The sequence below is a fragment of the Neolamprologus brichardi genome, chromosome 6 (assembly GCF_056152115.1).
Source record: "Neolamprologus brichardi isolate AB-2024 chromosome 6, ASM5615211v1, whole genome shotgun sequence".
NCBI classification, from domain to species: domain Eukaryota; kingdom Metazoa; phylum Chordata; class Actinopteri; order Cichliformes; family Cichlidae; genus Neolamprologus; species Neolamprologus brichardi.
The window spans coordinates 13,125,857-13,140,133 of record NC_142109.1 but is presented as its reverse complement, the minus strand read 5'-3'; the positions used below and the strand labels follow the sequence as shown (position 1 = coordinate 13,140,133).

General features: G+C 42.2%; 1 protein-coding gene across 1 annotated transcript in view; it reads right to left on the bottom strand.

Moving 5' to 3' along the window:
• The window catches only part of frem3 (Fras1 related extracellular matrix 3), a 34,222-nt gene extending 25,127 nt beyond the window's left edge, over positions 1–9,095 (bottom strand). The window contains exons 1-2 of the mRNA XM_087841707.1: positions 3,942–9,095; positions 3,016–3,105 (exon numbers count right to left, since the gene is read on the bottom strand). Of these exons, the coding sequence (XP_087697833.1) occupies positions 3,016–3,105; positions 3,942–8,958 (5,107 nt within the window). The 5' untranslated portion in view covers positions 8,959–9,095. The remainder of the gene's footprint in view (positions 1–3,015; positions 3,106–3,941) is intronic.
• Positions 9,096–14,277: the final 5,182 nt, after the last annotated feature.

Below are 14,277 nucleotides of genomic sequence, written 5' to 3'. Positions count from 1 at the left end.
CAGAAGATGCATAGAAGGAGAGTGACAGTGAGGCTGGACAGTGGTGTGGACAATCAGTACTGATGACGTTGTCATCTTTTTAAAAGATTTTTATTGCTCAAATCAGCATTTGAAAAAATGTTTCTTATTGTTAAACTTGTAGCAAGGTGAGGTGCTGTAAAAGTAAACCAATGACTTGAAAAACTGTTACACCTTTAGTATTTAATGTTACATAATAGCTTTCTTGTGAATATACAGATATAAACATGTATAGAATACCTCAAATGAACCAGAGGCTGCAGAAACTGTAATGGAATCACAAGACATTAAAAAAAGAAACAAACTATGCACCATATAGTACGGATAACACAGATCAAATGTAGAATTTAGATGTTTTTCACTGTAGATTTAAACTTTTTAGCTACAGAGGAGGGGTTTCTTTGTAACAACTCACTGCTATGCTAACTCTATGCTAATGCCTGATCCTCACAGAGACCCCTGAAATCAAACCGAGCGTCTGCTCCTGACTTCTTACTACACACATGCTCTTACAAGAGCCATACTTCAGCTTTGCCTGGCCACACATACCCACACACATACCCACACACACAATGTCACTGGTCTGCACATTATTGGTTTATCTTTGATTAAGATCTTAATTTTCTGTATCAGCAGATACACGGACTCACAGTTACATATGTACATGTATGCTTGCAACATTTGAGCCTGCACGGCTTATAGAGGAATGCCAAACTGCTTCAGTTCCACATGAGGATATGTTAATTATCCGAGTGTGTATTCTTGACCTGCTCGTGAAGAAGCATCACTGGAGCGCATGTAGTGGCAGGTATCTTTTAAAGGCTGCTAAGACCCTTAGGGAGCTTCCCATATCAGTGCATCTGAGGGGTATTTCCGGGGCGTGAGGCCACATTCAGATTGTGTGTATTTGTGTAAAACTTACTAGGCTTAGAAGTGGTATGTTTACACTCGATTCAGAATTAAGAATTACTGGAGTTTACAAAGGAGGTTTTCAAAACCCACTGATTTTGAAAGGATGTGTCTGGATCTAGAACTACTTTGATTAGATTAGAATTCATTATAAAGAAGTTTAATAGTGTTTTTGTGGTGTTTAAGCACAGATTTCTATTTAACCTTAGGTTAGGTTAATGAAGACACATTTGGATTTTCTTTTTAAGTACAAAAGTTTGTTCCCTGAGGCCAGTGAAAAATGGATTATCTTGGGTGCTAATCTCTACTGACCCACCATCGGTTCTCACACAAGCAGCTCACCCACTGAGATTTGTTATCAGAGAGCCTGACCATCACTGTGCTCTCCACTCACATGCCCCTACATGTCCAGGATAAAGCCACATCCCTCAGGGGTCACCTCTTCAACACTTCACATTAGTGGGCCGCCAGCTGGCTCGACTCGCTCTCATGTATTATCTCTTTGATCTTTTCCTGGACGTGTCTTTGTATTTGTGTGTGTAGTTATGTATACGTATGGTGATGATTTTACTAATAAGTGTATCCATTAAGTGCAGTGATACAGATGCAGTTCATCACACGGATGATGTGGGGCTGCCACACGTGTCAGCCGTGGTTATGTAGAAATAAGGTCTGGTTTTATGTCCCAGTATAAGCTCCACCGCACCTGGTTCAGCTGAGTTGGCTGGAAGCTTAAATAAAGTGTGTAAGCAAACAGAAAAGGGAGCGTTGAGCTAATTGAAGCCCTTGTGTTCCCTTCCTGTGGTAAAACCCACACTTAAAGACAGAAATTCTTTGCTTTAGGCATCTTATTAAACCACATGTGGAAAAATGTTGGCCTAAATTAAGATTATAGGATTAAGGCACTTTTATCTAATCTATGTTGATTAATGTCAGTGCTACTGATTCTCATTAAAAATAAATATATCACTCACAGTCTGAGGGTAAGAGTTAATACGGAGGCATTAAGGCGAAGCTAAACTGAAAACAGACAAACTCACGTCCTCCTTTTTCTCAATGGGCGTGATGGTGGTGTTAGGAGGTGGAGCATGTCCCTCCAAAACAGCATAATTATAGACTAAACTTTCCCTTCAGCATTGATTGCCTTTCTAAATCTTGTTTCATATTTTACAGCCAATGCTAAAATAGTAAAACCCACCTGCTGCATTTTATCGCTTTGCATTTGCTATAAATATGTAATGCTGTTAGCGGTGACGAGGCAACGAGCGATTTTATTATACCCTGACCCATCATATACCACGCATATCCAATTCATTTAAGAGAATTCTTTAGGGTAAACGATGTCGGCTGTCAGATTGTCGCATTATGCTTGGGGTGGATATAAATAATGTTTTAATAGTAAGGCAGTGTTACAGAAAGCCTCAGTGCTTCAGTGTTATGTCAGAGTAAGCGAGTAAAAACAGAGAGAGAAAGAAATTTAGCTAACAAAAAATATGAAGTTCTTATATTTTGGATAAAATTGGTTATTTATTAAAAAGAAATTTAAGAATCTTTTAATTTGAAAATCTTGATAATGTCAAAATATTCTGCAGATTTTATTTCACAAGTCATGTCATTGAATAGTGGATACTTAGAAAGATAAAAGAAAACGTTTGTGAGACTTGTTGTAAGAGGAACCAGATATATCAGCATGCATACCTATGCACATTTCACTGTGTCACTTCAGGCAGATGATGAAAGGTGACGTTTGAAAGCCCAGAGAAGCGCCCCAAAGGAAAGGACCCTATTGTTCAATAACAATACAGTTGAGAGCATGTGGTAGTCTTTTACTTTTACTATCCCACAGTCAGTGTTTGACTTAAGTCCCCTTTGACCCCTGTCCTTTAAACCTGCTGCCCTTTCCAGTGGGGCGAACAGAGGCGGCGCCTCGGTACTGGGTGTCAGTCATGGCCAACTGCCTTAAGCCTTTGTGATGCAAACACTTAGGTGACCGACAGAGAGCAAGAAGTTTAAATTTTAAGCAGCCATTAAAAGTCAAACTCAAAGTGGCTTGAAGCCACTGCACATTAAATGTTAGAGGGGTCCTACCGTTGTCTTCAACTGTGAAGTAGAAGATATCACTGGTGGCATTGCTCCCATCCAACAGCACATAGCAGATCTTCATGTCATTGATATCAGCTGTTTGCATAAAAAAATATGGAGAAACAATTAGCTAAAATGATAACTGTGACGACTAAACCACTTTTATAAGGTTGTATAAATACAAAGTCAGAAAATATAGTTTACAGAGATATATTTAACCTCCTAAGACCCGAACCCTTTCAGGGCATGCAATTTTAATTTGTCTTTACCATTTGGGCTGATTGGGACCTGATGAATGTAAAAACAAAGAGTTACGTGACTTTTCTTCCTGATTTTTGTTTCTGAGAAAAATGAGATCCACATATGAGGACATTAGCTTGGAAATTTTGACAGAACAGAGGCAGCATAACATCCTCATAAGTGGAAATCAGGCCCTTGTAGAGCAAAATTTTGTATTTTGGTCTAGACAACCCAAAATTTGATGTCCACATATGTGGACGCCAGGTCCTAGGAGGTTAAAATTGTTTTATGGGGTCTGTAGTAACCAGTTAAGCATCATTATATTAGTATAAGAATGCAGCCAACTGTTTTTAACTGAATATTATTTATTTGAATATTTTTTATTCTTTGGTTTTTCACCAGTTATAAAAAGCTGTTTTTCTGTTTTACACATTCAGGATTTGGATGTGTGCTTCTATGCATCTATAAATTCTATAAGAACAAGTCTTTGTAATAAATCCTGGGAGAATATCTGGCGTTCTGTCAACTTTATACTAACTCAAAGCTGTTGGCATCATGAATTCGGAAAAATTCTTTCCTTTGTGCCACACAAAGCATCCACTCTAATCCAATATTAACTCTAAAACACTGATGAGTAAATCTTACCTTTGAAAAACGTTGTTACAAGGTTTAAAAATTTGACATCATCTTACCTTGTGTGAATGTCTTGATGCTGTCATTGCCCACGGCGGTATTCATGATGAAGCCGTGCAGTGGAGCCTCGGACACCATGTACTTCAAGACCTTCTGGGGACTGTCCCGGTCCTCTGATCGAAGGACCTTGCTGGTGATCACAAAGCCCAGGTGTCCAGTTGGGAGGACTTTCAGTGAAGCGGCAGCCTTATTTACCAAAATCTGGGGGACACCGTTATCCACCGTATTGATGTGAATAGTCATCATTTGGGGTTTGCGTGTCTCATAGTCAGTGTTAGGGAAAACGTAAAAGTCGGTGTGAGTGCCATCGGTGACAGTGAAAGAGAAGCTGTCTTCACTGGTCTCAGTGCCATCGTGCTTATAGCTGATAAGGTTCTCGTTCAGGTCCTGCTTGGTAAAAGTCGTAATTGGCTGGGTGTTGTTGAAAAGCAGCAAACCGTGTACCGGCACTTGCGTGATTATAAAGCGCAGCAGGTGGTCTGGAGTGTCCCGGTCTTCAGCAGTAAGTTCAAAAGGTGTGATGAGTTTGGATTCTCCCTCCTCCACAACTAGCCTTGTTATGGTTAAGACAGGTTTCTTATTATCCACATCGGTGATGGACACTCTGAAGGTTCGGAAAACGGGATTGTAGCCGTCTGTCACCTCAAACTCGAAGCTGTCCATTTTAATTTCATCATCAGAGGTGTGGATGTAGTAGATCTTGTTGCCAGCAAGCTGCAACTGGGTGAAGGTGGAAATAGGAACACCTGGGAGGTCAGTGCACTCTAAGTGCCCTCTACTAGGCGCTCTCGTGATGCTAAAACTGAGGTATTCATCAGGGCTGTTGATGTCAGAGGTGCTGAGTAGGTCAGTGGTGAGAGTTACTTTTCCACCTTCTTTGAGAGTCACACCTTTGTTAACAACATCTGGAAAAACCATATCAATGCTTCCGATGCTGATGTAAAAGTAACGGTCAATAAGTGGATTTATACCATCTGTGACGTCAAATTTCAGCAGGTCACGGATTCCTTCCTGGCCTGTGTGCACATACTGAATGAGTTGTCTGTCAATTTCATCTTGTGTGAAATTCATTCCCAGGGTGATATTTCCTAAAACGTCTCCAAATTTGCTGATACGCTGAAGGTAGCCTTGGCCAGGGCCGTATCGCACAACATAAGTTAATTCCTTGTCTTCTGAGTCAAGATCTGTTGCCTTTAAAACGCTGTTGCTAATCACTTTTGTTTCTCCGATCTCCACATCGAGGCCATCGTTAATGGCCATTCTTGGTGTCTCATCATCAACAGGAATGACCACGATAGGAACTGTTTTTTCCACTTTGTGTTTTCCATCAGATAGCCTGATTTCAAAGCTGTCTTCCTTGGTTTCAGAATCATCATGTTCATAGACAATGTTGGATGCCTCTATGATCTGCTCCAAGTTGAACTTCTCCACAGGGATGGTGCCAGTGCTGAGCTGCTGAACAATTGTCCCATGCTTGGGTGGTTTGATGATCTCAAAGTGCAGCTCATTCTTGGGGATGTCAGCATCAGCTGCGTTCAGAATTGGGGTGTCAATGACCAGACTCATTCCCTCCATTACCACAAACTCACGGACAAAAATCTCAGGCTTCTCATCATTGGCTGGAATGATGACTATGGGGAAGAAGTGGCGCTCAGAGAAGTTAATACCATCTGAGCAGCGGAACGTGAAACGATCTTCCACAGGTTCAACCCCTTTGTGGATGCTTTGGACATAGTAGATGTGGCCAAGGGAAATTTCTTTAATGGCGAATGCGGTGATGGCCGTCCCAGCTCTTGACTTCTCTGAGCCTGCTGCTGGTGAGATGTTCTCCACATAACCAGAAGTTGGTTGGACAATGATGGTACACAAGATATCCTCGCTGTTGGTGTCAACATCCTCGGCATGAATTTGCTCCAGAGTAATGACGTTCTTCTTCCCTTCCACTACTATAAACTGCTCGCCGACGCTGACAACAGGTGGGATGCTGTCAACAGGAAGGATTGTCACATGGACTGTCACACCTTGGATCTTGTTGCCACCAACGACCCACTGCTCTGACATGTCAGACAAAGTAAGATTGAAGGAGTCGTGCTCTTTGGTCGGACCTATTTCACCAGATGTGTGAGCATACACAACCACCCCGTTAATTATGTCCTCCTGAGTGAATCTCTCAGCAGGAGCACCATTAACCAGGATTTCACCCAGTCTCGGAGGTTCTTCAACAATAAAAGTGAGCATGAGGTCATCTGTATCTTCATCGTGGCCCTGAATGACGTTACTTGTAATCTCCGTGGCTCCATTCTCCAGTACATCTATGGAGGCTCCGAGCAGGCCGGGTGGGAGCATAATCGTGGGCCTTTTGTCATCAACTGGCTCGATTGTGATCCTGATGGCAATTGGTACCTCATGGAAACCATCACTTACAGAGAGCTTAATGACATCAGTGAGAGATTCTTTTCCTCCGTGCATGTAAGTTAGACGACCGGTTGTGATGTCTTCGAGCACAAATGTTTCGCCATTTGACATATCAATCCCCAAATACTGCAGCTGCCCATACTGGGGAATCTGGGTCACCGTGAAGATGATATTGTCATCATCTGTATCCGTGTCAGTGGCGTGCAGCTCCTTCCTGGTAATGACATATGTACCTCTTTCCAAAACAGTAAACCCTGTGTTGGTGATAAGTGGAGGTTTGTTGTCAACCGGCTGTAGGAAAATGGTGAACAGTCCATCTGCTGTGTTGCCAGCTGTGTCTTCCACAGTGAATGTGAACTGAGCCACTTTTGGAGTGATGCCCAATTCCTGGTCTGGGGGCTTATAAGCTACTTTGTGGTGATTAACCTGGGCTTGTGTAAACTCTGTAATTACAGTGTCAGGGCTGTCAGTCAGTACAATTTCACCCAAGAGGGCTGGATTGTTCTCATCTGTGTCAGTCGGGGGCTTAGTAATGGTGTACTTCAAATCTCTGTCATCTGAATCAAGATCAGTATAACACAAAAATTTCTTCCTAAAGTATGTGAGCTCATATTCCTGCACTGTCATGTGAAGGGTGGTGCCTGGGAAAAGCTCTGGGGCAAGGTCATCAACGGGATGGATTTTGATAGTGAACGTGTGCTCGCCTGATTGATTGGGAGGATCGTTATCATCCTGGACCCGGAATACAAAGTTATCGGTTACAGTGGTGGTGCTGTGGGGCCCGATGTGACGATAGAACAGCTTTCCATCCAGAATGTCCTGCTGAAGCCACTCAGTCACCACCTGCTCAAACATCTCATCCGTCTCGCTGAACTTCCACAGAGATGGGTCAGACGGTAGCTCTGCTTGCCTAAGCAGGAGTTGCCCTATGGTGGAGTATGGTGCCTCCACAACAAACTCAATAGTGGAGTCTTCTGAATCGATGTCTGTTGCACTTAGGATGAATGGAGAGATCTGCATGATTTCATTCTTGAACAACACCAAGCCAGTGTTTGCATTAATAATAGGGGGCTCGTCATCAGTGGGGACAATGGTGATGGGGAACAAAAATTCCACTTCATTACTGCCGTCAGTCATTCTAAAAATAATGTTGTCGCTATAGGTGTCGCTGCCGTCATGCTGGTACACAACAATGCCAGCGTCTAGATCGGCAGGTGTAAAGAATTTCCTGCGTGTGCCAAGCATGGTAAGGTCTCCGTGCTTTAAACCATCGATGACTGTGATTCTCACGTCTTCCAGGTTATCCTCATCACTAATCTCTAAATTCTGAGAGCTGGAGAGAGCTCGAGATTGCCCTTCAAACAATAGCTGCCCTGTATTTTTGGTTGCAACAGGAGCCAGTGTATTCATAGGCTTTACCACAATCATAAAAGCAAATGGATCTGACACTGCACCATCGGTGTCTACAATTTCAAACTCTAGCTGAAAAATCCTCTCTTGTTCTGAGTCATCTGAGGGTGGCTTATAGGCTATTTTAAGCTCTTTGACGTCCCTGTGATAGAAGGAGGTGATAGGCAAGTTCTGATCATCTGTGCTGATGATATAACCCTGCTGAGGGTTCAGTGGAGACGTGATGTTGAAGATTAAGTCATCTGGGTGAGATTCGACATCTTCAGCTGACAGCATGTCACTTGTAATAGCTGTCATCACAAACTGATCAACCTCCATCATCATCATAGCTACAAAGCTGGGTTTGGGAGCAGTGTTCTCTGCACCTTCTCTGATTCTAACCATCATTTGGAAATGCTCTTGCATTATCATGTTTCCTTCGTTATCCTGCAGCTCTACCATCATTGGAATATAGTCTCTGTTTGGTGAGTTGGTTTTAGCCGTGTGCTTGTAGCGAATACCCTGCTTCACAAACTCATCACAGTCAACCATTTGGCCATTGGAAGGGTTGTTCAAAAGAGTGCCATACCTGGGAAGACCTCCAGCGCCGACCAGAGTGCTGATCTTACACTGTGTGACACCATCCTCATAGGAAAACTCCAGGCCCTTTTTGTCAATAGGATTGCTCTCTCCATTGAGCTTTTCAACATTAAGGGGCATATTCCTGGTGAGGATCTCAAGCTGCTGGAAAACAACCTCTACTTCCAACATGAAGGGGACAATGACTGTGTCTGTGTGAGAGTCATAACGAAGCTGCAGCTTCACACGATCCTTACTGGGGCTCCTTGATCCAAAATGCGTGTATTTCACTTCTTCAGATCCAAATGAACAGGGAAACTTTTTAGGGGTTAGCATCCCAGGCTTCTGGGCCAGTGGATCATTGTCCAGGACTGTGATTTGGCAGCGGTCACCAGGCTGCACTTCTGTTACCAGGTCATTTACAGGGTCCAGAAACACGGACCGCCCAAAAGGCACTCTGATCCCATTGTTAGCAACAATGATATCATCTTCATTAGGTCCGACCCTGCGGTGATAGAGGTGAGCTGAATCAAAAGGCCCTGCACATACTGAGGCAAAACAGAAGCTGAGAGAAAAAGCCAAAAGAAGGAAACTCTTTTTACAAAGTTTGCAACTTTGCAGACAAGCAGCCATGTCTGCTGCTAGTTGCCTTGTAATTTAGTTAAAACAAGTAAGCAGCAGCAGGAGGCTGATGCTTCTTAAATGAGAAAAAAAAAGCATAAAAAAAGAAACTTTGGGCCGGCTGGAATCTCCTCTGTGTGTTTCTTGTGTGGCTGCACAGACCCAAGTGTGGTGAATGCTGCAGGGCTGTGCAGGTGAATGAAACAGTAGTCTGTGATTTGCACAGGCTCCTCCTTCTGTCAGTGCAGGGAGGGGAGCCTCCAGCCCCCAAAGCTAATTTAAGAAAGACCATTGGACAAGATTGCCCCAAACAACACCTACCCTTCTCCTCTTCTCTCACTAAAAAAAGGGTGTTGGGGTGGGGGTTGGAGGATAAAATCCTATTAAAAAAAACAAGTCTTATTTGATTATATGGAATCTGTACAGTTAAAACCCCTGACACTATACTGTATAGGTTAGGAAATGTGATGTACTATAGATAGATATCCATGTTTTTTCATATGATGCATCATTTTATAAATACATTTAATAAAAAAATCAACTGAATATAATTTGATATCTTGTTCCTCCAAGTTTTTTCTTTTAGACACAAGTGTGAATATGCAAATGTGTCAGAATGCAACCCAGTTAATGTTCCCCTTAAAAGGGTTAAAGCTAAGAAATAGTAGAAAAACAGTAATAAAGCCTTTACCCAGCGATAAAATGATTCTTTAGCTATTTCATCGATTTGTTTTTAGTTACTTTGAAATGAACAGTGTCTTCTGATGTTTGATCACTGACCTGTGTGATATCAAATGCAACTTTATTATTAAGGGTGTAACCTATCCTATCGACCAATTGCTTATTAAAGTACCATGGAGGGCGGACTAAGAGAATGCAATGTAATATGCCCAAACAAACTATCATTATATGCTAGATGAGCCAGTCAGCAGGGATTCAGACACTGAACAGGATTCTTAGAGTATCACAAGAATAAAGTTTAGTATCTGTGTCTGTGCAGAATGATGACGTGTGGAGATATTTCTGTTCTTTTCTAGAGTTAAGGGCCTCTAAGTTCAGGCAACTTTCGGCTCCGGAGGGGCCATTTGTTCCAAACATGGGGACAATAACCTGGCATCAGCTGGCACAACAGGTGTTGGAAACTGTTTGGTCTCACACACACACACACACACACACACACACACACACACACACACACACACACACACACACACACACACACACACACACACACACACACAGAGAAAACATTATACAGCTGAAAATATGCCACCTAAGCCACCTGTGATGGAAATGAATATATAATACGCCGCATAAATATAGCACAGGACATCTCTGGCTTCATTTCTCATAAAGTTTAGTTGCTGAGCAAGCGCTTGTAATAACTGAACCTCTGCAATGAATGGCTGCGTATTTTGAGGTTAAATAAGATTCAAATGAGGGAAAGTCCCCTCCTCTGTGATTACAGCATCTGCATATTTCATGCAACCGAACACTGCTGTTCGGCAAACTGAGTGCGCAAAAGAAAGTTTCAGCAGAATAAGCAGGTGAAGAAAATTTGATGTTCTTTTTCTGCAGTGACAAAGCAGAGCGTGGACTCATCGAGCACTCACACTGGATGCAGCGAGAATGTGAGAATGTGTATTCAGTATGCTGCACAAGGTCATGTTAAGATAAAAATACCTAGTAGCCTTTTATGGGTCATCTTTTAAGTTGAGCCTGACACTTGATGAAGTGATCCATGTGCAGCGCTCGAGCATTTTCACACTTTCCTTCCAGCTGCAACGCTGGAAATGTTTGAGTTTCGTTTTATTGTAACCGCTGTCTGTGACATTTCTACGTACTAGGAAAAATCTTCTTTTTAAATAGTTTAACACACCAGTAAATTTATCCAGTTAAGGACTGATAATGAGTTGCCTGTATGGAAGAATTTGTTGCTAGGTAGGAAACTTCAGTGCAATTTATGCTTCAATATAGTGAAAAATGAACCTTCAGAGCTGCTAGAATTATTATTCAGCAAAAGTGCTGCTTTTTTATCGGTGGCGGTAAAGCTTTTAGGACAACGCTGTGAACCACTCAGCAACCTTCCTCTAAGTGTGGGTCAAATAGCAGAGATGCCATAAGCATCCCAGCATTCTGTATCACACTTTTCATTGCATCCTCTAAATAAATCTTGCCCTCCTCGCTTGACTGGCCAAGAATAAAAATGGGACATGCACCAAATGGTGTAACTATAGAAACAAACACAGTAAGCTTTTTATATTCTGTTACTCTCCACGTTCCTCCCATAGTGAGGAAAAAAGTGAAGACTTAAAAACAAGAACTTCCCATTCAGATAGTTAGAAAAGCCTGATATTGATTGCTGGGCTGGAAGCATGACTGATGAAACAGGCGTGTATAAATCACCCGATGACAGCTGCTTAAGGTGTCTGTCGAGCTGGTTAACTGGTTAACTTGCATTTCTCCAAATTAGACATTAAAGACATGACATGCTTTTAATTAGTGTCTAAGATAAACAGAGAAAGAAGCTGGTGTAATGCCAGCCTCTGGTGCCCAGGATCATCTCTTCATCCAGGGGGAAGCCTGTGATGACAGCAGCACTAATGCCATCGTGATAAATGGAAAACAAAGCACTCGTCCTTTTATCCCTAACAGCAACGGTGGCAAAATCCAGGATTTGCTGATTTTTTTCCTCAGTTTCCCACAATTCCTGGTCTGCGTCATCATGTTCAGAGAACAGGGAATGCAAAGCTCTTTAGTAAACACGTTTCACAGTTTGACATGCTCTCAGCACAAACTGTTGACTTTACCCCCTCGTTTTAGTCACGCTCCAGGGCTCACATTGTTAGCTTGCTGGTTCAAAATGAAACACCTCTTCAGCAACTATTGGAAGGATTGCCTTGGAAGTTTGTGCAGACGCTCAAGGTCCCCGGGAAAAGGATAGTCTTCTGCGGACTAACCCTCTAGCACCACCGTGAGGAGGGCGTTTTTGGTTTTAAATCAAACGAGTAATGGATGGATTCACATGAAATATATGAATAAATGATTTTGTCTTTCATGTCTTGACTTTAAATTTGTGTCTCGTACCATGATTTACACTTAAAAGTGTCTCCTTTTTGCGTTCTTCCCTCTAAACATAATTATAAGCATTAAGCATGGCTGACATAAACATGAGGAAAGTGTCAAAGGAGCCACTTTCACGAGTAAATCATAGCATGCTGTTTTCTTGGCTCCAATGGTAATCCAGTTAAGAGGTGACTGTGTGTGATTTTATTGCTGACAAAATCACCGTACACAGAAGCTGGAGGTGATAGCAGTGCTGGGATTTTGTTTTTTGTTTTGTATGATGATCCCAAGTTATTTATTTATTGATTTATTTGTTCATTTGAGTGAGAACCACCAGACACTGCAACAGGTCTGACAACTGTAGGGAATTGTTTTTAAATTTATGTATCTTTTTATTTGGCATCAACCTCGCCTGCGTTTGTCTTTGATTTAAAAAAAAATAGATGGGAAGTGTTTTTAAAAAATGGGTCAAGAAAGCGACTTAGTAAACTGGAACTAGTTTAACATTCCACAGCTTAACACGCTGACACCTTAATGGGTGTTTTGCTTTTTTGAAAGCTGAAAGTTTTAGTGCTCATTCTTCAGATTCTCAGCGTGCCCGCAACTCTTTTCAGGCATGAACATCTCAACTATTTTTAAAGTAGATGAAACAGCTCTCTCCAGCTTCTGATGTGTAAGTGTCTGTAGAGTTACCAGAATACCTGATGTATGAAGATATTCAGAAACACTGGATATCTCAGTACATTATTATTAACATCAGATCACATTTTGCTGCATCATTTGTTTCACATTTTGGATTTTCTGGCTTAAATCAAGGCTCCCGTTTGAGGACAGCTATGTGGGTGACGATCATGTGCTGCATCCTGTCCAACCGTATATTTAGTTCTGAATCAGATTGCAGTTGTGTCTCGTGGTTCTCTCCTCATCTCTTGGCATACAAGCATACACTCACCAGGCTTTATTAAGCTAGTACCTGCATGAACCACCTTTTCCCGTCAAAGCCGCCTCAATTCTTTGTGGCACAGACTCTGACTTGATCACATCACACTGTTGCTGCAGATCAGATCAGCTCTAACTGCTCCACACGAACACCGACGTTGGAAAACCTTCCACCTCACATAGATGAAAGAAAGATCAAGGGTGTTGAGTCCTGAACATCTCAACGTGGGTGGTTTTAAAAACTATGGTTACACATAGATTTGTGAGTGACGCTCTTGCTGTTTGTGCACTGATTCAGTGTAACTGACTCTCTTCTTTTCTCTTTCCCTGGTGTCTTTTGCAGTCTAGATCTCAGCCTCACATAAATTATCTGATTATGTAGAAGTTATAAAAGAAAAAGCTGTTAGGGATCAGCTGCAGGAGGTGATAAGCACCTTGGTAAAGGAGCTCTGACAGATTCTTTGAAAACAAGCTTTGACATCAGAGAGGTGGCTCACCCCTGATAAACCCCTTGTCTTCTCAGAATAGCCGAGGAAGATTTCCCCCACATTCTCTTTGCTCTTGCGCTACTCGCTAGCATCCTAATCATCCGGCCTGTTGTAAATATACACTGTGTATAAATAGGGGATAACTGAGACCTTTGGATCCAGTTCCGAGGAGGAAGAGGTTTGTGTTTTGCTGCACTGGGTGGTTTGACGCAGGGTGTCCATGACTGCGGTCAGGCCGGAGGGGCGTGCATACGAATTTTAGAACCGCTCCTGCCGTCACTGCTGCTCTGCGGGCTCAGTGCAACATTTCATCTGCTTAATGGCGGATTAAAGCATCCTGTGAGGCAGATTGATATAGGCTGATGCTGTCATTTGTCATTAAAGGGGAGCGGAAGCCCATGGAAACAGGCTGGATATAGCAGCTGGATCGGCCCCAAACACTGGGCAGCTCATTGCTGTAGATGGAAATTATAAGAATATTATGTGTCTCATGAATTTAGACAGGAAACATAAATATAGGCCAGTTTATTAGCGATGAGCTGAAAATGGACATGGCAGTTAATTGGGCTTTATTGTGTGTTAAATTGCACGGCCGCGTCTGTAATCGTATTCATGTAGATGTAAATTTGCTGTACAGCACCATTAAATATGATTCTCATTTCAGCCAATATGTTCAGATTTAATTAGTACTAATCATGGCCTCACTACACTAAAAGGAGAAGCAGGTATCAACCTAGGAATATGTGCAGCACAGTGTTACACCTCACCAAATGTTAATTACTGTTTGCTAACGGTGGGGGAAGAAAAATAGGCTTCTGGACAAAGAAAAAAAGTTTTT